The sequence below is a fragment of the Neolamprologus multifasciatus genome, chromosome 7, assembly GCF_963576455.1.
Source record: "Neolamprologus multifasciatus chromosome 7, fNeoMul1.2, whole genome shotgun sequence".
Lineage (NCBI taxonomy): Eukaryota > Metazoa > Chordata > Actinopteri > Cichliformes > Cichlidae > Neolamprologus > Neolamprologus multifasciatus.
Genome location: NC_140445.1, coordinates 15,676,091 through 15,704,071, shown reverse-complemented (window position 1 = coordinate 15,704,071; position 27,981 = coordinate 15,676,091). Strand labels below are relative to the sequence as shown.

General features: G+C 38.9%; 2 protein-coding genes and 1 long non-coding RNA gene across 11 annotated transcripts in view; 1 reads left to right on the top strand and 2 right to left on the bottom strand.

Moving 5' to 3' along the window:
* Positions 1-3,733, bottom strand: part of fcho2 (FCH and mu domain containing endocytic adaptor 2) — a 51,291-nt gene extending 47,558 nt beyond the window's left edge. For 3 of the 8 annotated variants that reach the window (XM_085164881.1, XM_085164882.1, XM_085164879.1), the window contains exon 1: positions 3,556-3,732. In XM_085164881.1, the coding sequence (XP_085021007.1) occupies positions 3,556-3,588 (33 nt within the window). In that variant the 5' untranslated portion in view covers positions 3,589-3,732. Of the gene's footprint in view, positions 1-3,555 lie in introns of all 8 variants that reach the window. The other 5 variants (XM_085164878.1, XM_085164880.1, XM_085164886.1 and 2 more) reach the window with 3 other exon arrangements.
* On the top strand, positions 46-13,837 carry LOC146513998 (uncharacterized). The gene is made up of 2 exons (XR_014874877.1): positions 46-1,768; positions 1,818-13,837. It is a non-coding gene; the product is annotated as an uncharacterized LOC146513998 (long non-coding RNA).
* Positions 4,702-27,869, bottom strand: tnpo1 (transportin 1). Of its 2 annotated transcripts, XM_085164887.1 has the most exons (25): positions 27,710-27,869; positions 27,485-27,596; positions 26,172-26,247; positions 25,446-25,595; positions 24,265-24,371; positions 18,919-19,052; positions 18,235-18,316; positions 17,316-17,438; positions 15,607-15,725; positions 15,205-15,265; positions 14,815-14,983; positions 14,338-14,490; positions 14,005-14,230; positions 13,650-13,821; positions 13,361-13,447; positions 13,164-13,271; positions 12,667-12,825; positions 12,486-12,573; positions 12,303-12,401; positions 12,125-12,220; positions 10,149-10,224; positions 8,469-8,568; positions 8,302-8,376; positions 7,930-8,068; positions 4,702-7,851 (listed from the first exon to the last, which is right to left on the bottom strand). In XM_085164887.1, exons 2-24 carry the CDS (start codon positions 27,587-27,589, stop codon positions 7,961-7,963), a joined length of 2,673 nt encoding a protein of 890 aa, XP_085021013.1. In that variant the 5' UTR covers positions 27,590-27,596; positions 27,710-27,869; the 3' UTR covers positions 4,702-7,851; positions 7,930-7,960. The 2 variants fall into 2 exon arrangements, 1 of the variants encoding a protein (XP_085021013.1); XR_014874876.1 differs by lacking the exons at positions 4,702-7,851; positions 7,930-8,068; positions 10,149-10,224 and having other exon boundaries at positions 27,710-27,868.
* Between the last annotated feature and the right edge of the window lie 112 nt (positions 27,870-27,981).

The window sequence follows — 27,981 nt, the reverse complement described above, 5'->3', positions numbered from 1 at the left end:
AGATATTTCAAAAAAAATCGCTGCACATATTTCCACCGGTCTAGCAAAATATAAAGAAATAAGAAGTGGCACAAGACTTTTGCAATTTAAAGTGATGTAAATTATGAAAGTAAAGAAGAATGGTCAATAAAGAAAAAAAACCTGTCATTATATAGAGTGAAAGAAACTCTTTGCATATTATAACAGTTTATGTACTAGACAGAGTACATGGCTTTCTCACCAGAAAAACAATCTATTTGTTAAGTCAGTAAGAACATATCTTTGAAAACCATGCTTTATATTTACAGCAATTCAATACTGAGCACTGAACACAAAAAGAAACTGACATCTTTAATCTGAACTACCACCTTAAAAAGGAAAGATAAACCAAACCACAGTGCTATGGTTTATCATGTAACATCTGCTGCACAGAGATGGACAGGAATTCATTCTCCTCCAGTCAGACTACAATGCAAGGTTCAATATCCTTTATGTATGGAATCAAGTGGTTGTTGCCTATTGTTGTTTATCATGCTGCATATTGTTATACTATACCTTCCAAACTGCAAAAGAACGCTAAAAAAAACTAAGCCTGGGAGTAAATGAATGCTTACATTACTTCAGACTATTTTTGTTCGTAAGTTTGTCTGCCTCAGTAAACACTGATGTTTGTGTGCAATGCTTTTTCAGTTAAACAACATATATGTAGGACATAATAAATGTGCTTGAGTAAAAAATTACAATTTAAAAATTTCTAATGTGCTGAATGTGTGAAGTTGGGAGTATGGGCAAAAGAATTATAGCACATAGGTGCTGAGTGTGTAAATCTTTGGTATGCAGGCAGGAAAGTGGTACAGTGTAGCAGTTTACCTAAGCTCTAGAGGAAACCTATGAAAAAACCTCATAGGTTTCCCATGCTTGTTATTACAGCACTGATGTTGTGCTTTAGGAAGGGGGAAACAATACACAGGATTAGAAGTGTCTCAGCTGACACGACTTCTTCTCCTGTTCCGGTGTGTGCTCAGGTGAGAGCAGTGGAAAGAACTGCACGCTGTCCCTGAGGAATTTAGACAGAGCCAAACAACACAGTGTCTCTCCAACGCAGACTGTAAACGGTGGCCCGGTACAGCCTGTAGAGCACACAGCCATGAGCTGCACAGACGGCGCCTTGACATCAGAGTGTCTGGCCTCAGTCATGTGACCAGAGAGGTCTGGGAGCGGTGCACTGAGCTATCACAGCTCATCACAGACAACACACACAGCTTTAGTATGCGGTATGCACACAGAGGCTGGGCTTTGTTTGTGGTAGATACAAACGAAAACTTGACCATTACTTAACTTGTTAGGGATGAAAACGCCAAAACGGGTTGGTCTAACGCAACTAAAACCGACTCATTTAAATATAAAGGGATGAATGAACAACAACCAGCAAGAGGCAGGATGTTTGTTTCACACAAAAACCATAATTAGTGTAATGTTTTCACTCTCTGGTAATCTTAGAAAATTGCTACTGATTCCCAAGGCTGTTGGGTTGAACCACCACTCAATCCAGTTACAAAACCTCAACAAGCCCTTCCTCTGAAGGCAGAGCCATGCTGGTTTGATTTGAGAGACAGCTGAAGAAAATTAGGCAGCCAAAAGGATGTGTGTCACTCCTGTCCACCTCTTTATTAGCGTCACTCTTTGCCATGTCAGTGGGACACTGCGTGTGCAGTGTGGGACAATATATAAGACAACATACTGGCTGTCTCTATACTGCCTAGTCAGTGCTAATCTGTTGAGACTCCATGTTAAACATAAGGTAATCATAGTTTTGCTACAACAATCCAATGACTCAGGCATTTCAGCACATAGGCCACATCTTGCACTTTTGCGCCAGAACTTCCATTGAGAAACCAAACTCTTGCTTAGATTTCATACAGAGAAAGAAAAAGGAAATGAAACAAAGCCTGCAAATAAATCCAAGGAGTAGAAATGTTGCAGCTGGTGACCAGTCCAGTGCTGCAACTATGACAGATAAACAGCACTGCCTGAATTCCTAAAGAACTTGTATATTCAGCTGAGGAGATCCATTTTGTATAGATGACAAAAAAGGGGAAAAAAAACCCCAATGAAAACATCGAAAAAAAGTGAAAGAGTTGAAAAGAGAGAGGATGTGAATAGGGAAAACCTCTCTGCTTAGCAATATAACAAACAAACTGAAAAACTCAATACGTCTGGTAGAGATGATGATGATTTGTAGTCAAGTCAAAAGGGAAATGGATGCATCTCCTCCCAGTGCCAAGTATGTGCGCTCATGTGTGTCCTGCATGTTAAACACACAGCTGATCGCGACCATCACTGGATTCTCTTGTGGCTCACAGCAGGGCACAAAGGGCAGATTGAAGAGTCAGGAGTGTCTCTGATTGCTCCTCTTTTGCCATTTAGATATTGATGAACTCTCATTTAGGAACAAAAAAGGCATTAGTGGGTAACAGCAGTGTTATTGGTAATTACTTCAAGCACTTAGCTTAATGTAGTTTTCCACAAATATTCATTACAGCCCCTTTACAAGCCCTGGATCACCTCGAGAGTTCAACTAAGGCTAAAACTTAAGGATGTGTTTGTCCACCTTAAAGAAGACAAGAACGGATTCTGATTGGTTGTTTCAAGCTGAGAGTCCTGATGTATTATATATAAATGAGTAACAGATTTAAAAAAAAAAAAAAAGAACAGAAAAAGAAAGGGGGAAGTTACAACAGTTAGTTTTGAATAAAACCCATGGGTAAATTTGTACCTATGTCGCTGTAAGAATTTGTAAAATTTTAGCTATGACGCATAACCAATACTTGCCGTAGTGTTATAGTACAATACATACACCGTCTTGACATGGAGGAGTAGCCCTAATAAGGCCAATACCGTTCGAGTTTCACTTCTAATGGCACTATCTTTGTGACTTCAGTGTAGTGCAACAAGTAGTAACGGTAGATTTATACTTTCCCACCTGCTTTGACACAGCCACGTCAAATTATTATCGGGAGAGAAATGACCTTTAGGCAGTACGCAGAAAGCGCTGAGCTCAGCTTAACACAGCCAGTGCTCTGCGGCACCAGCTGTGCGAAATAAAATATCGCTATTTAGGTTTGTATTGAGGCTTTTAAATCTATTCTAACTTACTAACATCTGGTATCTCACTGAAACTTTGTCACGGAAGAAAATGACGCGTACGACCAACGGCTATGACTGACAGCCGAGGCGTCCAATAGCATTCAGGGAACTGACCATATACGTTCCAAGCGATCCTGACCGAGCCAATTGACAGAAAACAGGGGTGGACGCTTCGACGTTTCAGGTTAGATTGGTTCACAGAGGCCCAAACCCCGGGGTAGCAAAATATTTGCCGAAGGAAATTAGCGGTGGCCGCGGGGTTGCTGACCAGGACACTGCGACTTCAGAGGGAACTAAGCTTGTGAACTAGACGACTTTCTCTGCAAAACGAATAACACTTGATTCCTGATTGGCATGAACATGATAAGGAGGGAACATAGCATGATAATAGCACCGGTGTAAACACCGTGAATAAAAAGCACCACCTACCCAGAAATTCTCTAGGAAGTACGGCGTTATCATCTTGCTTTATTACTCTTCGCCACAACTCTTCAGTTTGTTGTAATGCAACTTTTGAAGCGTATATCATCCACCGTCCTCCCCCCGTTTCTCTTGTATCTGCCTTTCCCCGTTTTCCTCCTCTCCCCTTTCTTCTCCCTCCCCACCTACAGACTCCACCTCCACCCGGCGTCTCTCCCCTATGGTTTATTCCCGTAGAAATGTAGACGTTCAGTGGGTGAAACAGCGCTATCAATGGCGAAGAGAGACACCACAGTCGCCGGGTGAAATGCTGCCTTCAAATGCTTTACGTAAATTCCCACATACATTGACTAAAATACACATAAACCATAACGCAGCTATGTGAAAATAATAGTATATAAAAATAAGTAAGATATTAGCTATATTAGTGTTTGTTTTAGTTAGCATTACTTATGAATTCAGCATCTACAGATATGTCTCCCTGTTTAATAAATCTATGTGCCGATTTGTTGTGCACTAGTGGGTAAAGATTATTCATACCCGTTTAAACGTCCTTTTCCAGTGGGATTGTTTATTCAACACACGTTCCACAAATATTGCAAAAGCAAATACTCTGGTTACGGTTGTGGTTTATTTAAAGCATAAGAAAAGGTCTTCCAACACCAGGTCTATGAATAAGCCTTTACATTTATTTAAACTGATAGATTTAGCAGTATGTCACTTTTCAAGGTTTTGCAACTAATCATCTGTCGGGCAACAAGAATCTAGGTTTTGGAATAAATGGTCTTTCCACATTAGACAGGTTGTTAATTTTTAAATTTGTCTTAAACACCTGTATACTGCCTGGCCTTCGACCTAGTTTGAGACATTGGTCTTACTTGTTTTTATTGTATGATAGTTGTTTTTGTAAATGATTGCTTTCACTCTACTTCACTCACTTTTGTGTACAACCACTTTGCATCTCCTGTGGCTGTTTTAAAGTGCTTTATGAATAAATAAATAAATATTGAAGTTAAAGGCCCATTTACAGTCGGCACAGTGGACAGAGTCTGCTATTTGTGTAATTCAAATTTCACAAAGCCTGAAACTACCAGTGACATTGCGCAAAAAAAAAAAAAAAAAGCCTTGGAGAAAATACATGATAAAGGCCCACAATAATGTAAACAATTTATTGGAACAATGTACAGATTCAAGCAATGGTAACCAGTCACACCCACTATATCATCTTACAAATATTACAAAATTACTACAGTACAATATAGAGTCTTTGCATGATCCAAAATATTTGGTGGCCCCAAAAGTATTACTTATTTTTAAAATTCAGCAGCTTATAAAAAAAAGAAAAAGAAAAATCAAAACATGTCTATGAGAATGAGGTTTTCACTTTCATTAGCAAAAGGATGAAGGCAGATAATCTAATCAAGTTTAAAGGCTAATTAAACTGTAGACTACTAGAGCTCCTTGACTAGACATTCCTTAATATTGATGGGTGCTTTATAAAATACAAATTTTTCAATAAAGCTTCATAGAAAGTCAAACCTATATTTGCAGAGTTGTCAACATATGCAATTGCTTTTAAATCAGCTTTCACCTGCATCTCTACATACAGTGTACTGTACTTCTATTGCAAAACCCCAGCAAAAATCCTCAAAGTATTTGCATTCAAGGCATTGTGCAGAGATTACACCATTTACCTAAGCCTGATAACAATCACGTTTAACAATAAGGATGTAGAAGTAGGAATCGTTCCTACTTCCTGGTTTCCAACTGTAATCCCACTGTTCAGCTAGCAGTGTTGCATGTATTAATGCTAATGTGAATTAACACCCATTGATGATGGGGTGGCTTTTTAAACCAATCTTTCTTGTTTGAAGAGATGTGGAAAGGTGGAGACATGAGGAAATCGATTTAAAAAAAAAAACAAAAAACCAAACAAACAAAACAAATAGACACACACACACACACACACACACACACACACACACACACACACACACAACCTGAGGTTAACACAAAAACATATTCATATAGTGAAACAAGTACAATGTATAGCAGCAGTTACGTCAAAATTATAGCACAGTAGTAATTGGGATTGTTGTGTGTTTTGTAGAACTACTATCTTTTGAAGAAAGAACAGAAGTGTGTGCACATCCACCCCGTCAAGCTGCGATTACTTCATATTTTTGCAAGCCAAACAGCTGGAATGTGACAAGACAAAAATCACTTCTAAACACATAATGATGTGACACATACGAGTATTTGCCTCTGTATTCCATGATGCATTATAACCTGCATTCACCGTGTATGTCCTCAAAAAATGTTTAATCTAAGATTAGTAATACATTTCTTAATGTGGCAGTTGAGCTAACACATTAAACTACTTCTACACTAATATCCCAATTGGATCAAGATGCTTAATGCATTAAGGTCCACACATTTTAGCAGCAATGCTCAACGACCTGTCAGGTCATATTCTAAAGTGTTTGGCTACATCATTCATTTTAAGCACTTGCTAAGTAAGCAGGTAAGTAAGTAAGTACATTTTAGGTGCATCACAAAGGATTTACATACTGCAGTTATTACTCTGGCCAGCAGAGGAAGAATGGATGGGCATAAAAAGTTTAAATTAAACAAAACAATAATATAAAAAAAATAAAATAAAAATCCATCATGGAATACATTCAGGCCATCTGCAACTTAAACATATAGATTTAAAAAAACATAAAAAACAAACAAACAACAACAACAAAAAAAACAAAAAAAAAAACCAAAAAAAAAACATAACACTGCAACACAAGAAGACAACAACATGTAATTTCACAGTATTTAAAATCTACATATCCAACTATAGGTGAAAGGTGAGGAAGAGAACACTCCAGCAAGATTACTGTGAAGTCTTTAAAAGTCACAGTGATGCTGAACATAAATGGTTGCTATATAAAAAAATAAATAAAACCAAAACTTGATTGAAGCTCCTGCAACCTTCCCACTTTAAGTTGGGGTGTAAGGGGCCACCAACATGCAAAAGATGAAAGTACCCCACAGTGACAACCACCCAAAACATTAGAAAGTCATCCTCAAGATCATGCTTTTAGCACAAAAATTCCAACAACCAATAACAAAAACATCAGTACATTGAGAAATTAACATAGTTAACATTGATTTGATGGTTTATATGGTTCTGACAACCAAAGTCACAAAAAAAAATCAGAAGAAAAAAGGCAAAAAAAAAAACCCCAAAACAAATCACTGAGACAGTATTTGTGCCATTGTGATATTTACGTCCAAAACACAATGACACAATAATCAGCAAACAGGATCTTGTAATCCTGCATGCTTCTCCTTCATTTGTCCTTTCCGAGGCTCAGACAATATAAAAGGATAAAGTAAGCATCTAAAGCTTTGATATGCCCGCAGATAGATGTCCATGTCACATTCACGCCACAAGACCAAACAATGATTCACTCGGACATCACGCCACAGCCAAGATTTTACACATTTTCCTAAGTCAGTGTGTGTAAAGCCTGTCATGCTACATTACAGCTGATTGCCGTAAATCTCCAGTAGAAGAAAACATGAGTACTGTAAATACAAGACCCAAAAAAAGAACCTTATCAAAGCTCAACAACAGCTGTCAACACATTTCACTACAGCTTTTCCACAATGATATACACATGCTACCCATTTTTCAGAAAAGCTGCTCATTTAAAAAAAACAAAAAAAACTATGTGCTCCCTTGTGACAAAACAGCTTTTTCTGTAGGAACTTTAAACCATCTCTGTACTTACAGGAAATGTGTCTCAAAGAACCTTCAGCTTTACTTCATAATACTTCTCGTTTACTCTTATAAACACATATCTGAGCAGAAGACCTACATTTCTCCTTGTCTAACAAAAAGTACAGGGTTTTGTAAAGATTTCTCAATTTTTTCCACATTCATTTCTTCTCAGTAGTCCAGAAAACAAGATGTTTGGAGAATAAATGGAGAGGAAAAAGCAAAAAAACCCAAAACAAAACAAAAAAACAAAAACAAAAAAACCCCAACAAACTACAACTTCTGATTCAGATATGATTAGATGAATTTTCCTCCAGTGATAAGGTTGTCCTGCCAGTCCCTTTTGCCCCTTTGTCTGTGCATAGGGGCACTGAGAACTGTAGCTATCATCTCCCTCCCACCCCATCCACCAGGTCAAGGAGGGGGGTCAGCACCCCTTCCCCTTCCCTCAGCAGGCAGATCCTTCCCCCCAGTAAAGGGTAACATGCTCCCTGGGATGGTTCCCGATATTGTCTCCCATAGTGAATGACCTGTATATAGAGAAAATCCTGATTAGAATACAACATTTTGGGTTAAATAATAAAAATTATTTTCAGAGTGGTACCAACCCCAACGATGAGGCACGTGCTGTGGAAACAGTTACACCCCATAAAAGGTTGCCAACCGTTCCTTCAGTGGCATTGGAAACTGATCTGCGAAGCGTCTCCAGTTGTCGTCTCCCACCTGGTTCTTAAACCCATGAAGGATCTGAAATTAAACACCACGAGATGTTTATACTGAGGAGTGCTTTTCAAAATAAATCCTGTGCATTTTAAAGTGTCAAGTGCAAAAGCTGCCATTCCTGAATTTGGTCACTAGGGAGCAGCAATAACTGTTGATAAGCAATAAATGGAATAAAGCCTGAGTGCAAATTCTCAAACCAGGCAAAACTGACAGAATTTATTCAGCGATTTTTATTGTTAGTGTTTTTCAGCTTTTACCTTGTAGAACATGTCTCTGAGGTCATCCTTTGGATTGACCCAGGAAGCCACTGCATCACAGAAGAATATAAAATCCTGTTCCAGAGAAAATAAATAAGGCGATGCTTCAGCTTCCAGAGTCATTAAAAACAAAGTGGCCACACAGTCATCTCTCTACTGCATCTCACCTGCACTACACCTCCTGGATTTACACTAATCATAGTGCAAATTCCTCTGAATGCGGAATCCTTCTCCTCGTTGTCCCTTATATTTCGCAGACAGGTGCACCTGACAACAGGGACGGCCACATTTAACACCACGCTTATCTAAAGAATACTCGAGCAACAACAGAAACCAGCATAAATCTGCAACTATGAATAACTAGTACAGAAACTTGGATGCATTCAGTACATGTTACTAAACTGACATGCATGTTTATAATACCAACTTTAAATGAAGCCAATTACCTCCTTTGACACAAATGTGTTTTCATTATCAATCCTTTTCTTCATATACTCTAAAGACAAATTACATTTTTCAAATGTGATCAAAATATCCTGCAACAACTAACCGACAAAAATGAAGAACCACTCCCAATTTGCATCTGATCAAGGTTCAACTTCAGTGTTTTCTCCTTGTATGCCTCTGAACTGCTTCCAGTAACACTGCTGACACCTCCAAACCTGCACTTTTAATCAATGCTAGCATGTTTTCCTGACATTTGCACAGTAATGTATGGTAAAGTAAAGCGTGGTGCAGCTATCGTACACATAAGTCACTGGGAACGGTTGCAATGATGCTTAAAACCTTTGTAAGCCTGTTGGTTCTCCACTCAGACTGATCAGGAAGAGTTAAAAAAAATTGATAATGACTTAAATATATCTCTTTAAAAAATAACTTTCCCTACTTTTTTCATTTCACCAAGGAGATCTATGAGTCATTACACGTGTGCAAGTGAAAAAAGAAAAGAAAAGAAAAAGAGCATAAACTGAATGATTTAAAGGATCAGCAGCTCTTGAAAACTTTCTAGAGGTGCACCAGGAAGCAATGCTGAAGAGGCGATTGGTCAAGTTTGCCATGGTTTGGTTTTTTTTTAAAGTCACAGAACTTTTTGATCACTTTGCACATTTATCTAAATATGAAATTGTTTCCCGATTTACAACAACACATGAAGCATGCACACAAAAGAGATTCAAGTAAAACAAATCAAGCATTTTAAAATATTTAAAACTCAGAAACTCTTCTAATATCTTCACTGATGTCTTTGAGCAGTGTGTTAAGCAAAACCTCATCTATAGCACCTTGAATATAACATTACTTTTTTGTTTTGTTTTCGAAGATCTACTAAAGAAGGTTTGGGGTCGTTTTGGGACAGGCACATGCAGCTGGGTGACTACTAAATGAGAAAGGAATTTAAGAATGCTCTTTCTCATTAAAAGACTGCATCCTTTCTCTGTTGTTGAACCAGCAGGCATGTGACAAAAAAAATCTGATCCCATGCATCTTTTAGGTTGTTAGCGACAGTTTACAATGACAAAAAAAACTAGAAATTAAACAAATTAATGTATAAAAAACACATGAAGGTGCTACTGAGGCAAAAACAAATCACAAGTAGGACCTAAAAGAGGACAGGGTTAGTCACACGGTTGGCAATGATTACAAACTGATAGGAAAAAAACAAAAAAACAAAAACAAAACAAAACAAAAAAACTGAAAAAAAAAACCCAAAACGCTTTTGAGAAAGGAGAGTGAGGAGGGGAAGAGGAGGAGAGCTACAGGGGAGAAAAAGGGAAGAACAGGCGACAGACGAGAAGATCAGAGGAAAGCAGAGAGAAGATGAATTAAATAAAAGATTGAATAATACACACCAGGGTCTTATAAACTGCTGTAGCATGGGTGCCACCTCTTGAGGACAAACGTAACCAAGACGACCAATTGTTATTGCTAAGGTAACGCAATCACGGTTACACACCACCAAACGCCAACCAAGACATGAGCAATGAGGAGGGGGGAGGAGAAAAAAATAAAGAAAAAACAAACAACTCAGAGACAGAAATCAACAGAATCTGTGTATGATAATAAACAGAAGATTTCACTAGCGTTGATTATTACTGCCCCTTCAAGTCAAAAGGGAGGAATGTAAAAATATGACACTCTAAAAAAAGACATACAACACGTTTAAGGGAGAACACATTGACAACTCTGACAGGACATTCATAGAAAAGGCAAACAATGGCATCTGCTTCCAGGAATTACATGGATTAAAAAAAAAAAAAAAAAAAAAAAAAAGCTATTTAAATCGATCAATTTGATGAAACTGTACGTGCCAAGACACATGCTAACAAGAGGTGTAGCATGTGTGACTGTATGGCGTAAAACAAGAGCAGTTCAGTGGGATTTTTTTTCCCCTCTTAGCGATTTCTCCCTTAAACTCACAAATGTTAATTTTCATAAGAAACAGAAATGTTTTTTGTTTTGTTTTTCTTTTGGAAAAGAAATGACAGATTACTCCAAGCCAACTACATGGAGGGAGACTAGTATCCAGCACAGCAGGTTCTTATGAGGCAGAGAGGAGGGAGGACCTAAGTTTAAGAAGACACAAAACTATGCAACATTCTCATTAACAAACAGGCATTTATGAACAGTCCAATGACACATGCAGAAAGCAGATGGTATGCTCATTAGAGTAGAGTTCAGTGCAGGATCAGCTGATTAGAGGCAAACTGAAGAGTGCCGCTGTGCGAGCCGAGAATTTACAGCCACCTTAAACTGTGGTATTATGTGACCTAGTTTAAAAATAGTTCCAGTGGTACGCTGGCTCTCGTGGAAACATCCATGTTAACGGAATTTACACATGGCTGTGTTTGCTAAGGTTTGATTCACTGTGGCGTTGTCAATTTATAGATCAATAACATGCAAGAAACTGTTAATGGAAAGGTTAATGATCTGATACTTCAAAAATTGAAGAAGTTGTATGATGCCCAATTGTTAAGTGGTTACTGATTATCATGTATCCTGCATCAAACATTGGCCATTCTTAACAACATTTAACATCTATTGGCAGATATGCATCCACATTTAAAGAACAGTAAATAAAAGCAACAAATAAACTGACAGCAAACAAACAGGAACACATCTATAGAGTCCCTAGTTTTATTTCCTTTTATTTTGGCAGGTCACACTTCACCCTTGCATGCATAATTTTGATGCAATGTTCACTTGACTCATCCAATTCGAATCTCCAATGCATTTGGTTCAAACAAGAGTAGAGTGTGCAACCTAAAAATAATCTCAGCTAGGTGCCCTACTTTTAGTCAGTTTAGGTGTCATTTGGGATTAGGATTAGTTGTTTAGCTGATCAGTAACTATGTGAGGCTATGCAGTCATCTATCTATAATTCTGTGTAAGCTTTGCATTTGGTTTCATTACAATATTGTACTTCACCTCATAGAGCAAAGTCAGTCGACATTAGTTCATTCCAAGGCAGGGCTCTTACACGGTTTGCTCAGTTGAAGAGTGTTAAGAATTTCACACCAGGGCTTGCTCAAGGCTTCATTTTAATTTTATTTCAACTTACAGGCCACTGTGCCAGGCTGCAAATCAATACCTGAAATATTCAACATACTTTGGTGAAACAAGCAAAACTAGTAAGGCTCATACCTTGGGAAAGGCTGAAATTAAAAGGGAAAGACACGCAGTCTAATAAGTATAGTTAATCCTGGCTAAGTGGACCTGAGTGAGTGAGTGTGTGTATAAGTGTATACACCTCCCTCTCTCTGTGTTTGTGTGTGTGTGTGTAGCAACCTGGCTGGCTGACGGGCTCAGCACTACCACCGAGTGGTACCTGTGTTCTCCAGTAGTGTCTTTGGGGTATTGGGCCTGTTAATGATCTCCACCAGTTGGTGCAGCACCATCGCAATGTATGGCTGCATTTCAGGCCCTAAGGGTGTAGGTATAAGAACTTAAGTTAATTCAGATTTTAAATGTGTCACTGTACATAGTCTTAAAAGAAAGGCACTCACCCATTTGTATAGATATCTCTCCAATTGCCCATGTTGCATTGTTGCACACTGATATTAACTCTGGGTTTAAATTTGTACCCAGTATGGGCATGAAATCAGCTGAAAGGAGGAAAATTAATATCTTAGAAAATGACTTGGAATTTATTGTCACTGGTGCTTCAGAGTCAAGTACACCGAACGTACCGATGCATGGTTTGACATGCTGGAAACAAGCCTTGGTGAGATCCCCTAGCAGAGCAAATGAACTCTGGCGAACTTCTGGCATTTTGTCCTGAACAGTTAGAGAAAAAAAGAGGACAAGGTGAGACATGCAAGTCAGTTTACGTTTGTTTTTTTCATGTTAAATACTTTTACAGGGCCTTACCTGCATGCACTGGTACATGAGGGTGAGGATATTGCTACGAGCCACCAGCTGCTCAATGGTGCCTCCCAATCCTTCTGCCAGTCCACTAAGAAGATCCAAAGCCACAATCATGAAGTCTTTGTCAGGGGCCTCATACTGTTCTGGTTGGGACTGATGAAGCTAGAAAATATAACATGACTTAATTTAACAGTAATAAATATTAAATAAGAAGTTATATGGCTTCCATCTATGGATCCACCCCACTGTGGTAGTGGTTAAACGTCCACTAAATACCTTGTTTACCACTTGGGGCCAGTGCAGCAAATTGTAAACAATACTAACAGATTGTTAACTTAAAAAAAACTAAATAAAAATCACCATTTTTGTTGTTGTTTTGCTTTACATCGAGTTCCACTTGACTACGCCGAGTCTCCAGTAGGTTTAAATGTCATTTTGTATAAATAGATAATAGAAAATGCAGAGAAAGTCTTTAAGTTGTCCATTCTAGACATTCTCACCATGGACTGAGCGAGGGTCTTCTGAACGAGGTTGACACAGCGTTGGTACACGGGCTCACAGTAGGGCAGGAAGCCACTCTGCAGTGCTGTGGCTACAGATGACAGACACTGAGGAAGGCAGGAATTGTGGGTTAGATACAAAAATCATGGATGATATGCAGATTTTTGGCACCTTTAAGTGTGCATGAGAAACTCACTTCTAACAAAGGGAAAAGATCTTTGTCTTCATCTTTTAGTTGGTTCCATTTCTGGATCAAGGGTGGCATCAACATCTGGATGTACTCCTAATACATATCACACATTGGCAGCCATTGTTATCAGTGCATTCAATGTATTCTATTTTACATTCAAACAAATGCAGCTTTTTTGATATGCGATCTACTGTCGTCCTCATTTTACAAAAATAAGTACATGACAACAGCAGTATTAATGTTAAATTTACATAGAAATGTAACGTGAAACCCAGCAAATGCCTGTTTTGCATACCGGTTTATTGAGATGGTGGCCCACTGAATCTGCAAGTGTTCCTATCGCGTCATAAAGAATTAGCAGATTTTTATGTTGGTACTTGCTGAAAGCAAACACCAGTGTGTCCAGGATGAATGCCAGGTAGGGCACCAGCTCTGTACAAGCCTCCTCCTCCAAAGTGGCAAAGGCACTGGCAGGAAAAGATTGGGGGGGGGGGGGGGGGGGGGGGTGTTAAAACAATGTGTGAAAGTAACTACGCTGAAATCTGGATGCACCTTAATCCTTCAGGGGAATATGTGGGACACACCGATGCAAAAAAAGTTAATGTTAATGTGCTGTAAAAGGAGAGACATGGTTTTATCATGTCACTCACCTGCAAGCAGCCTCCTGCACACGCTTGTTGCTATCCAAAATGCGTTTGAGCAGCTCTGTCATTAAAGGCTTCAGGTAAACATCCGGAGGCTGGCTGACAACCCAGTGTGCATAGCGGCTCAGTGTCCAACAGGTGATAGAACGCACCAGGGCTTTCTTGTCAGACAAACACTGGACGAGATGAGGGATGAGCTCAGGCAGGTATGGGATCATTCCTTGCATGCAGCCTGGAGAAAAACGATAAAAGTATTGTTTCAAAGTGGTGCTTCTTCTGATTTTATATTCAAAGAGGGACCTCTCTCTCTTCAATTTCTCTTCATTTCCCCCTTCTTACCTTCAGCTATAGCCCCCAGCACTAGGATTCCAGACTCTTTAACTACCCACTCTGGATGGAAAAGCAGCTCTTTGAGAAGAGGCAGGATGTGCATCAACAGATCTTCCCTGAAAACGTTGGCCAACACATCAAGCGCTGCTGCTGAACACTTGCCTAACAGCACACACATACACAGAAACAAAGATCATACAGATGTAACAAGCATAATACAAACAAGCAGAAGACAATTAGTACACCATCTGCTTTTTGGGACTGTTAAAAATGTGCACGATGTGGCATTTTTGTTCCACTGATTGTAAAGTTACATAAAACCTAAGAAAAATGAGACCTTCCTCTTCTCTATTAGCCGTTTGGACTACAAGACAATGCAGGGCTCCTTTCAGTGGAGTTCATGGATAAAGAGCCACTATGAATCATCTTGAAACAACCATCACAGAGCAATCTAGACAGTTCAATTTAGATATGCACTGAACTCACGCAGGTTCCAGTCAGAGATAGTATCATCATCATCTAGTTCGTCATCTTCATCCTCCTCATCCTCAATTCCATCACCCTCATGCTGTTGGGCAACAGTGCGGGAGCGATGGAAGCGTGGTCTGATGTCTTGCTCATTGTCTGGAATGGCCTCATCCTCTTCAATGTCTCCCTGAAAATGAACATATGGTATAAAAATTCTTCAGTGTGTAGGCATTAGCATGAGAGTTCAGTCAGCTGAAACCAGAAATTAGCCATGCATTTTGTGTTGTAAAATGTATACAACTCTAATTTGTTTGTACATCACAAACAACTTAAATGCATGTCAGCTTGACTCCTGGAGCAGTTTATCATTGTACCTTCACGTAAACATATTAGGCAGTACAAACTGACCTTGAGCAGAATGATGTCAATCTCAGAGTACTTCATCCCGTTGACAAGCACCGGAGTGAGCCTGGAGCAGAAGCGGCGGGAAAAATGATGAGAACAAAGGGCAAGGTTAGGGCAGAACTCACAGGCAATTACTCACATTTGGTCCCTGCTGTGGACACAGTTTAATGTGACAATTTGGTGACAGATGTTAAACCTGAGGTCAACTCTTAATCAGCCACCGTGAGGTGAGGAAAAATAACACCCTAGTACAAGGTGTTCGCTGACTTGCTGCCAAGGCTGCTATGAATCAGCTACTTTCAAAACCAGCATAAGTCTGTACATTACATCTGGCTCTGTGTGTGTGTGTGTGTGTGTGTGTGTGTGTGTGTGTGTGTGTGTGTGTGTGTGTGTGTATTTTCTTACTGGGAGAGGTGGCCACACAGCACTTCCTTACACACCGGCTGCTCGGCCAGTGTCAGCCAGAACTCACAGGCCTCTAAGGCAACATTCTCGTCATGGTCCTGAGTCCTCTGTAGCATGTACTGAATTTAAAAAACAAAACAAAACATACAAATAAACAAAAACATTTTCACGTACAAATCTGAATATTTCATCCCAAAGGAAGGAATGCAACCAAATCTAAAACCTGCGACGCAGGTTCAACTATCTGTTCAGAGAATAGTTCATTTCATTCTTGTCTTATTATAATGACCATGGTGTATGTTTGTCTGTTCCCCAACTCCTCTTAGAGGCATTGATCAATCTAAATCAAACTTAATACATCAATTCTTATAGTACCAGGATCATCAACATATATACAGCTTTTGGAAATTATTTTTACCTCACAGATAATATAAGTGTATGAGCTGATCTAAAAAAAACCCACAACATTATAGTACATCAGTGTGTGCATGTGAATTGTCCTCATCTTTAACGTTCATGAGCTCAGTACACGTTGCATATATGTTTTATAAGGGCCAAAGATTTGCAAGAGTCTAAATCAAGCAGTGATGTAAGTAACTGTAACTGGTTACTTTGTCTTCTATAATGAATAGCTCACAAGGAAGAAGAAGAAAGAAAAAGTATTTCTAATTTGTTTGTTTGGTGCTTTTGAACATCTGTTTTTGCCATCTGACTACTATGATATAATGAATATAAAAATAATAAATTCACATAAGGTGTTTGTATTTTAATACATGAGTAAAGAAAGTGAAGCCAGTAACACAAAAACTACCCGTGCATGTCTATTGTTTAAACCAAACCCATCAGAGAAAAGCAAATGGGCTGATAAAGAGTAAGCAATAACTTTTTATGAGAAACTATCATTTTATAGATTTAGTGGGCAAACAAATAATTATTCAGCAAAGTCATGTTTGCAAAATTGGGGGGAAAAATAAATAAATTAACAAAAAAAACCCCCAAAAAAACCAAAAACCACCAAAAAAAACCAAACAAAAAAAACAAAAAAAAAACACACACAGCCCTACTTTATTCGGCCATGTTCATCAGAATGACAAAACGACCTCCAGTACAACAGAGTTGGTTACTGCTGTGTTATTAATAGAGGTTTATGTCACATGTCATATTTATCAGGGTTCATGCACATTTTCCATTTCAAAATGTCATATTTATCCACACTCCTGTGTGTGTGTGTGTGTGTGTGTGTGTGTGTGTGTGTGTGTGTGTGTGTGTGTGTGTGTGTGTGTGTGTGTGTGTGTAAACATGGCTTGTGCTGCAATGCACATTCAATGGTTAAACAGACTATAGTAAGTGCCAAATAAATGATAGTCCATTTATGTTACTATATAAATCCAAAAATGTTCTGTCAAGCTTGACATTTGACCATCTGAAATGCTGACTTAATATAATTCAAAGACTGTAGAGGAAGCTGTGTGGAGGAGTGTGCATTCGGGTGCAAGCTAAAGTTGGCCTGCTCTCTCACATAGTAGTATTTTGTCTGAGGTGCCTTCCCCAAATGGTATTGAAAAAACACTGCAGAACGCAGTGAGAATCTAGAATTATACTGCCTCTCTAAACCTTGAAAACCCATTTCAATACTGCACCGATTATCAGCTTTTAGGCTTCTCCCTTTTAGTTAATGTAGTCATTCTTCATCTTTACAATACACTCACCTCTATGATGTTATGCATGTGTGGCAGGAGACGATCGAGGCGAACCTCAAGCAACATAACAAGAGCTCTACAAACATTCTTCCTCACTTCTGGCTCATCATCTGTTGCCAGTGCAAAGAGATTCTACAGAGGGCAGGACGACAGCTTAAAGTTAATACCACTGTTGGCAATAATATAAGAATAAATATGATAGAGAGGGGAATAGTCAATACAGTAATGCAGAACATTACAGATAATGTACCAGTGTTTTAGATGTTTGTGAATGTACACAGTTCTGCGATTTGCTGTATGTATAATCTGTAGCCATTTGCTTTAAATGTCCCGTTTACTATATCAAAATGTTAAATGTATACCCCATATCTTTAAAAGACATAACAAAGAAATACATACATTGAGGTGCTGCACCATCTTACGGTACAAACTGGCATTACAGAAAGGTACAGCTCAGCCCCAGCTTGACTTCAGTTGAGTTGTCTTCAGCACAGTACACAAATGTTTCGGACATAAAGTCATAGCTGTTCGATTTATGACGGCTTTAGTTCATTTATTACACTTTTAAACTATTAATTGCTACTAACTATTCAGTTTTTCTGTGCTTCAGCCTCTTGCTATTGCCAAATATCTGACTTCAATTTTCTTATTATTAATTTCTTCTCCCAAGCCCTAAACACAATATAATTTGCAATAATTTGCATGAAGCTTGGCATATGCGGCGACTGATTGCAGAGAGCCACAAACTGGAGAGGTAAATCCCAAACTGTCAGAGGAATAGCTCGCCCTATTGAAGTGACCCTATAGTAGCTTCTGTTTCTTTCTTTTGTGGCCAATGATTTGTTTTGCATATTTATACACTTAAAAAAAAAAAAAAAAAACCCAAAGTATAATAGATAGTATATAGGAGCATTAGAGTCTGACTTGCCTCAATGAAAGGATCGATGTGAAGCATAAGAGCCTGAGTCCTGCTGATGATGAACTGATTGACGCAGGCGATGGCATGAGACCTGCAACAGAGTAACAACCACATTAGAGTCACACCGACATGTTTTCTTCACATGCTGCACACTGTGAATGTAGCCTCTGTATTATTATTTGCCCCATCTCCTCCAATCTAACCTCTCTCTCTACAGGAGTTTTACACTGCAACAGACACTCGTTGTGTGTCGTCTCTAAGAAACAAGACAGACTGAAAATGTACATACTGGCTGTGTATTCAGATTTAGACTAGACATTTTATTGTATCCAACAAATGGAGAATCGTTCAGGCAAGACACAAAGTCACACAGTTTTGGTACACCAGCTGATATCAGCTGGAATGTCAAGTAAGTCCCAGTAGAAGTATTTCATCAATTTTAAATTACTGAGGAGGAAAGGAACCATCTTCATTTGCTTAAAGTAGTTTTAACTGAAAAGTATGCACCGTCACTAAACAGGTATAATAAACAGCATTCACAGACAATTTAAATGCAATGCTATGCACATTCTAAAAGACTGTAACAGACTAGGTCATTTCAAATAATAAAACATCCATGTGTAAGTGAAAGGTTCAAAGGACAGTGTAACTTAAAGTCAACTTCAGTCAGCAAAATTGGAAGTATTATGATACCTAATCTTAGGACTGCTGTGTTTGAAAAACTGCAAGAACTTGGGGATCATGATGTTCAGAGGACGGTCCAGCATGTCACTGTCCAGGATCTCAGCAGAGTCCTCGCAGATCTTCTGAAGAGCTCCGAAAGCTCCCTGAAAACAAAGGGGAAAAATGGCATAAGGAAAAGACAGCAAAGTAAACAATGAGAAAGAAAGAGACATGATGGAAGATTAAATTTTTCTGCTAATTTATCAGGAAGTTAACCCCAAAATACTGAGACACTGAAGTAGACAGTAGGAATAAAACGTGTTTGGAACTGGTCTTATTTGCCTGATTCTCATCTAACATTGACGCAACAATTACTGTATAACAACATAATTGGCTTCATTGCATAGTAAGAATAGAGTCTGCAATCGGAAGCACTCATAAGAGCCAAAGGCTTTACATGCTTAAGAGCCAAATATGACAGGTACAATGTATGAGGCCATTCTCCACACAGTGAAATAAATAAATTGCCCTTATGGTACACTATAGTCATATTACAATCACGCATATTTAAACCCAAGCCCAAAACAAAATCACCGTGTAACATATGAGACATGGAGGATCATAGTGCTAGTATTTGCACTATGATCCTGAAATAATACATTCCACCTTCTCATCCATGATGTTCCATAGGATTCATCCACTTCTGCTCTAATAACCTTCAAACAGTTGGCGCACACACACACACACACACACACACACACACACACACACACACACACACACACACACAAGCTGCTTGACAGATGGTTAGTATGCATGCTCACGATATGCTGCAGACTTCAGTCTCTCTCACAAAAATAGATAAATAAATAAAAAAATTGCAGCCTGAGAGGCAGATACAAGAAACGGCACAGCACTGACACCAACGCTGTCTGAAATGTGTTTCTATGGAAACCACTCCCATGTCGGCATTCCTTTTAGAGGACAGATACTGAGAGGGGAAAAATATGCTCAGAACCACAGGGGTGACACAAGACGAGGAGGCTAAGGTTAAATCAAGGTCACAAACAAGAAGGGACAAAGGAAATTTATGAAGGGGGAAAAGGCATTTCTTTCATCAGACTGAATCTTGATGCCAGCAGTTAATCGGAGACGGCAGTGGAAATTTCCTTTTGGAATTTGGAGATGACATTGAGATAACTGCTAATGACACCTAGAAACAGACGAAAGAAGACAGTTGGGAGTTCCTGCTGCTGTTTAAGCTAAGAATTGGAAATCCAAACAAAAAAAAAAACAACAACAACAACAAAAAAAAAAAAAACAGATGTGATATACATAAGCCATGATATAAAAATCTCATGACAGCCCCCAAAATGTCAGATTTATCTTAATGTTGAAAAACATGACTGGGTTACTAATGAGCTATTTAGAAGAAAGACTTCCCCTGCTATCCATATGTATTCAAGATCACTGGGGTTTAAATGCTGGCATGGCATGATATATTACCACACATCACGACAAATCGAGAATAACGACCAGGATAACTGATAATGCAATTGCTGGTTGCGAACCTGCGTGGGAACCCAAACAAATATTTCATATTACGCACAACTGTGCTCCAGCGCTGCACACAGTGACGTCAAAACATAATACAGGCATTTGTGTGTGTCAAGAGAGAAGTGCAAAGGAATGGGAGTGGCCTGCAAGTGTTTCAATGATATGCAAGTATCTAAAGTGTAATCTTCCTTTCAAGTCCTGCTACTGAAGGTCGTTCACTGTGAGAATGCAAGTCACGCAGATGGCTGTGAGCCAGGGCAAAGAAGAAAAATAATAATAATACACATGTAGTTGACTAAACAGCTCCTTCAGAATCCTGCCCTTGAAATGTGAATAATGCTACAAATGAGCACTGTGGTGGCAGAGCATTATCATAGGTGATCGTTTTCCCCTTCGAGTGGCATCAACACCGTTATAGCCACTTGTCAACCTCCATTAATCAAAACACAGCCATAACCTATATTAAGCCGTCCACCAGCATTAAACTTGGCATCCGACACACCTGCTTGTTTCTTTATATAGAGCATGCAGAGAAGAGCACAGCGTGGTGACACGAGGAGCTCTTCCAGCAACCACTCGTCTTAAACCACAAACAAGGCAGGACTCACTGGTAGGGCAGCAGCTCCTTATGTTACCAAAACGAATGTGTTTTCATTTTTCTGCGTTTTGTTATGTGCATACTAAGCTTAAAAAAAATACATACATTTAAAAAAATAAAAAATAAATTATAATTATATATATATATATATATATATATATATATATATATATATATATATATATATATATATGACATCATTACTTGAGAAAAGATGATTTAAAGCTAAAAACAGCATGCTGCAGTTTCACCATATACAGAAGCTTGTCTTTATACACAGCGTCAGCAGACATTATGTCTCAGCGTGGGACTGTTGAGCAATCAGAGGGAGGATGATTCACTGGGAGAGTCACGAGGATCATCTTGCACAGATACTGTAAATGCACAACATATATTGATCAAATGGCCCAAGGCCAACATGCATTTACACGTTTCTCAAAGCGTAGATTACAGATCGGAAACTGTACACTGGCAGTCACTAAATATACTCCCAAAATAGATATCAAAGTCATGCTGATAGAAATAGTGGATTATTTTGGGGAGGCAGTGGATGCTCAGTTCTTAAAGAGTACTATATGGCTAATCAAGACTACCAATGGCTGTCTTCTAAAATGAAGAAGGTGCCAGATTCTACAGCAACAATAATAACATCAACATCAGCAACAAGAAGAAATACTGACCCTTTAAAGTGTACTTATTTACTCATTTTCAGCTCAATATTTAAATCTTGGACTCTAGACTAGCTGATTCACTTTTCCCAATAGCCCCCTATCTATCTCACACTTAAACTCTTTACACACCAGATGTATACAAGTCGGGCAAATATTTAGTGTGTTAATATTTTTTGAACTTTTGAACTATTTTTACATGCAGCCCTTCAAACCAACTGCGTAATATCACAGGACAAATTTTAAACCTTCATTTCCCCCCCTGAATCAAGCTTGATTTTTCTGATATTTTGCATGGAAATAAACAGATCTGACCATTCAGAGCACTTAATTTGGAAACAACTGCGTTCGTAGCTCAAAAAATGCACTAAGCTAAATATACAATGATGTTGAAATAGTAAAATAATCCTATTTTACCTCAGACACACAGCTAGATGCTGCTCTGGGTCACGGTTCTCTGAAGTTATCCTCAAATCGGCCTTAACTCTGCCAACGAGAGCTCAAACTACCCACTGACATCCTGACATATGTATGACAGCATCTCTTCTGACTGACTACACTAAGGTTTTTATTTCAAACTTTGGCCTGCTTATATAAACATAAAATAACTGGGTGTGCACTAGAAGTTGGTAGGGATGGTCTCTGCTGATGCAGCTAACCTTGGAAAAACCTGGAAACCACATCTTCATTGATATATACTGAGGTGTCAAAACTCATCATTAAGGTTAGAGGGGAGGTCATCAAATGTTGTGCTTTTGGAGGAAAGAGATATAGTAATGATTATTTGTTTGCTTCCTAGTTATTCACAGTGCAGCAACTTGACCATCTTCAACAAGAAACATTAAGAAGCTTTCCAACCCTCAAGCTTCTTTTCAAAAAACATAGCTGGTCTTATAAGGAGTTTCTACATTTGGTTGCTTGAGTGTTAAGCCTCTTACACACACACACACACACTTCAAGATGGTCTGCAGTAACTACCTGACCTAAATCTCAGCTTCTGAACAAGCTTTACAAAGGAGGCTGGCAGCGGTGCTACACAGCCTTATTTTTTTTATGTCACACCTATTCCTTAAATTACTTCAAATCACATCGACAAGTAATAATCCTGTCAGCATGTACTTTTATTGCCCTAAGACACAGCTGAATCTACCACGACACTTTAACATGCCGTTTAATTTATTCATTCTGATGTCATGGGCAAATCCAGCTGACAGAATACTAATGACCTGGGAGTTTATATAAGCTTAAATATGGTTACACAAATCAGATCTAACAATCTAACAGCCACAACAAACGACTGTACTGTCATTTTCGTGGCTGCTGCAATGGAGCATTTAGAAGAACAAACACTTGAGTTTTATTCTGCAGAACATTCAGAAAAATTAAAAGATATTAAAACACAAAGAGTGGATCATGGTGGCCTGTAAAGATGAAATATGACCCAACAGCATGTAGTTATCGGCGATTTGAAAATTAAAGCATATTTGGACGATGATCAAAAAAGAGAGAGAATAAATGAGTCAGAGCTGAATAATCTGCAGTCTGCAGCGGCTGCTCCAGCTGTGCGAATGTCTTTAGCTCATCTGGCCAGCAGGATACCATCCAGATGCTGTTTTATAGCTGAGCCAGCTTTTCTTTCCACAATAAATAAATTAATAAACAAATAAACAGTACACGCACAACTGTCTGTGTGCCCAGACAGGGAAACAAGCTTAATTACAGCACACATGGGCTGTAATATACAGTCAGAAAGATGTGCACGCTTAATCTCAGCACTCCCCACACACATCTCCACAGCTATGGCAAAAAGCTGCCTCTCATTCTCATACTCACACACACGCTTTTGTTAAACTTCTGATGAGTTGAAAGCACGGTAATTAAAGAGGAAGAAATCGGAGTCGTTGGCAGATGATAATATTACAAAATGACATTAGCGTCATGTCCATATCAAGCAAAGTAATAGCTGCTGCCATATTAACGCTGAGCCCACTGCATTTCAGGTTGAATTCTTTAAGATGGTTCGGGACTCTTTGTGTGATTTTTTTTTTTTAGTAATGAAATGTTGAATTTCTACACTTTCCTGCAGAGCACTATTCATGTGCCCCAGAGTGACTGAAACATGAATACATCATGGCTACTCAGCTGCAACATTTGGGTCCATCTTAACCAAGTCAGTTTTGTCAGAAGACATTTTATTAAAATCAATCTCATATTTTTGATTACTGCAGAAGATTTTAGAGCCACGTTGTATTTGTATGATGCATTTTCAGTTCAGTGTGTTACAAGATAACTTTAGATTTTTAAGAACTTTTGAAATGATCCAAGTGATTTCCTGTTTATATATAGCTTGCTCATTTGTAATTGGGTTAGTACATACATTGCTGTGGAAACACGGTGTTAGTGGATTATTACAGGAAACATCATCTGTAGAACCCCTAAGAAATAGTTTTCACATCTTTCACTCGTATCAACACATTTGTAACACCACCAGCAAACATCAGCTTAGTGCCTAAAATAAATTAATTTATAAGCTTCTGATTTGTTTGTCCTCACTTCACATGTGTTATAATCCTCAGAATCCAGCAGCAGGCAGAGTTTGGGTAACAGCTCCGGCCAGTTTTGTAGCTCTCCCTTGGAGGCAATTGTAGTGATGAGGATGCCTGTTATCAGAGTGGGTTGAGTTAGTTGATTAAACCAAAATCCAAAAACATGCACAGGATATAATGAAACACAGACATTTAATATTATAAAGTGCTTCTGTTTATAATACATGTGAATAGAAGCAACAGAAATGCAGCACATAAATAGCTTCAAGTTAGCTTAAACAGCAGGATGACCCCTAATTATGCAAATGTTAATATCAAGATTCTGCAATAATAGCAGGGAACGCTTGGGAGACCAAACCAGCATTTAAAAGCTGGCCTTTAACATTCTGATACAGTAGCCTATTGAGTTAAGGAAGACTATTTAGAGGCATTTAAAGCCAGTGTAGGGCTTTGCTGTCACTGGATTAAAAATAAATTCACAGTAGCCTTTAATCATATTGTAAGTGACAAGGTCTGAGAGATAACTGCACTGCCTTTAAGCACTGTTTTCAGGCTTCACAATCTTAAGCCAGTTACAGGTCCGTTAGGCCAGATTAACCAAGCAGCGGTGAAAACCTGAGAGAGCAAACTTTGAGTCCCTGAAGTCAAAAGTCAGCAATAGCACGCTTTTGACAGCAAGTCTATGCGTCCGCGCTAATCTGGTGGGAGGGGTTAAGAATGGAGAGAAGAGAACTGCAGGAGTAGGGCTGTTTATTTCTAAGGATTTTTTCATAGATTTCTGCCCACTGTATAAATAACGAAATATAAACAACACAGAAAAGCAGATTCATTTTCTACTAAAAACACAACCATATCCCTAAAAATAAGAAAATAAATTAGCTACTATCCCAAATCAGTTTCACTGGTTTAATTGGTGTAAATAATATACAACCATCACAACCAATAATAAGGTGTTGTGTAAATATTCATTGTCATTTATTTCCCTGCTTTGTCTGCGAATGCTGATTATGTTCCCAATAAAGTGAGCTGTAGGTTTTATATTTCAGCATGTAGTTTAAGCAAATAAGGAAGTTATTTACAGGAACAACAAAGCAACGTACATAACAACAGAAAACATTTAAACATAAAAGGTATGCGTGGATGCTAAGGGCAACATTACAATCAGAAGACCGAGAGGATGAGACTTACCAACAGTGGCCCGAATCAGAGGAGATGAGTCTCCGATGTTTTGGAGGCACTCACTCTTGATGAAATCAGACACGCCATTAGGGAAGTTCTGATAGTGAGCTTTCACATTGTTCTTCAGTATGAGCCCGCTCAAGGACCGGGTCGGTTCATCTTGGGAGAGAAAAGGCCAAGGAAGGAAATGTGAAAATTCCACTCTAGCTGTGATCAAAATGAAGGCTGGTGACTCAGACATTAAATTGCTTTCCTTTCATTTTTCACAAGCAGAGTATTACAGAAATTATGTTCAGACATTTATACTAACATTGTGGACAGAAACTATTTTACTGTTTGCTTAAAATGGGTAAGTAATAAATTCGGTCTTTTTTTTTTTTTTTTGTTTAAACACTTGTGGATTGTTGCATCTGAGCTAAGGTTGTCATGCAACCGAAAAGGTCTTAACACCACTTAACATTTGGGTCATCTGCTGTGCAGACAGTCAAGCCAAAAGTTGAATAGTGCCAGGATTTAGCTTTAAAATTAGAGTGGCCCATATTCTGTGTGGCACATCATTTGCAACAAAGATGCCATCAGGTCACCCAAGTCACGGCCGGGCTGACCCGTCAATAAGCAGTTACATAAAAACGACAGCTCTGACATTCACCCGTACTGCCCAGGTGCTATTAGATGATCTAGGAACACACCACAGACACAAAATGACAGAGCGAAGGAGACGGGCGGACAGCTTACCTTCCGATTTCAACTTTGTCAAAACAAATATCAAATAGTTGTTAAAGTCTGGATACTGATTCAGCTGCTCGAGTCTCTGGGAGAAATGGTTAAGGGTTAGAAATGTACGAAGAGCATGTTAAAAGGCTGAAAGAACATCACTGCATTCTGTAATCTGATAATAACAATAAAGCCAAAGACAGATTTTTTTTTCCTCCTCCCCATATAAAGAGGAGGAGTGGTCTAATCTAACAGCATAATGATGGGAGCGTATGTCAGTGTGTGTGAGTGGACTGGGTGTATGCTTGTAAGGGGTCATAAATGTGTCATGTGGCATGACTGTACTGGCAGACGGCATCTTTAGGGCTATAACAGCAGCTAGTCTATGAGTTAATGAGACGAGAGTATGAAGGGTTACATAAGAAAATTATTAAGGATCTGCATGAAACCAGACAAAAACATAAGGACCAGCAGCTCTGAGCAGCAGATGATTGCTCCTCAACTGCATTGTCACACAACACTAGCACAGTGTTGTGTGACAATGCAGTGCCTGAGCTACAGAGTAAAGCTAATAAAGCACTTACATGTTAAACCTACCCTTTAGTGCTTGCCATTTAATCTAGCAGGAAGAGGTCACCTTAATACGGTTTTGTTTGATCCCTGGCACCCTTTGGAAAAGTGACATAGAGTAAAGTGTCAGAGCGAAAATGCTTGAATAATAACGGCTTCTTATTCCACTCCATTAAACTCCTGTTTTAGAACAGGAGATTTCAGATTTTGTTGCACTAGTAAAATCCAGCAATTTCGTGCTTTGCATACACTTCTGTGCATGCAAGGCACGGACAGATGTCTTTTTTTTTGGGGGGGGGGTTTCCGTCACAATTAACACCATCACCATTACATCATTATATTATGCATAGAATTTCTAATTTGAATGTCTACTTAAATTAGTAACATAGCATGTTTCCGGTAAGCTTAACTTTAATTGAGGATTAAGTTGCAGATGATATAGCGGGGCTTTAAATATGTTTTATTATGATGTTCTGCCGAAGCAATATGCAAGGTAAAGGTGTATAGGAGGAACAATTAGAAGCTACCGTTGCTTATTGTATTAACCAAGCAAGACAATTTATAGCATTTTTAATGTCAAATGATGTTAGCACGACCTGCTCCGTTTGTAGCGCGTGCAAGCGAGACAAAAAAAAAGGCACGAGCGTACCTGCTTGTAACTGTAACCACCCAGGCTAGTATTAGCTATCGTTAGCCTGTTGAGTCTGTTTTGTTATTAAACCACTAACAGATTATATCATCCATATCTGGCTCAAAAAGGATACTTGCTGGACGGATCTCTGTGTGGACGTATCAGGCGACTGAGACTCCTTCAGCAGCTGTAAAATTTGTTGAAGTCCTTGCTCGTCTGGTTTCCACTCACACTCCATCTTGCTGCTGCGGATAAAGAAATAACATAAGCTCACACAGAGGACTTGTCATCGAACGCCTCACTAATGCTGCTCCCTACGAGGCGGAGTGATTTCGGATAGAAAAAAAACGGCTTTTACCTGTTGTGGCTTTGCCGTGCTGTGCAGTCGAATTTCTGCTGAAATGTGAACGTCTGTTTGGGTTTTCAGACATGGGCCTGACACGGCGAGTCGACCCGTTTTCTCCCAACCCAAGCTGAAAAAAGCTTCGGGCTACGGTCTGGCGTCGCATATAACTGGCTGCATCGTCAGCTGACACGGAGCTGGAGGGTCCTAGTGCGCCACAAGTTTTTTAAGCCTAAATAGTCTAACTAAAGATGCTTTTTTACAGGAGGAAGATAACTAGAAGGATG

Excerpts from the sequence above, each read along its gene's own strand:
- tnpo1 (XM_085164887.1), bottom strand. The coding sequence starts at position 27,589 with ATGGAGTGTGAGTGGAAACCAGACGAGCAAGGACTTCAACAAATTTTA. Across the intron at positions 24,372-25,445 it reads TCTGATTCGGGCCACTGTTG|GCATCCTCATCACTACAATT; the intron begins GTAAGTCTCATC and ends CTCTGATAACAG. Across the intron at positions 13,448-13,649 it reads GCCACCATCTCAATAAACCG|GAGTACATCCAGATGTTGAT; the intron begins GTATGCAAAACA and ends GATATGTATTAG.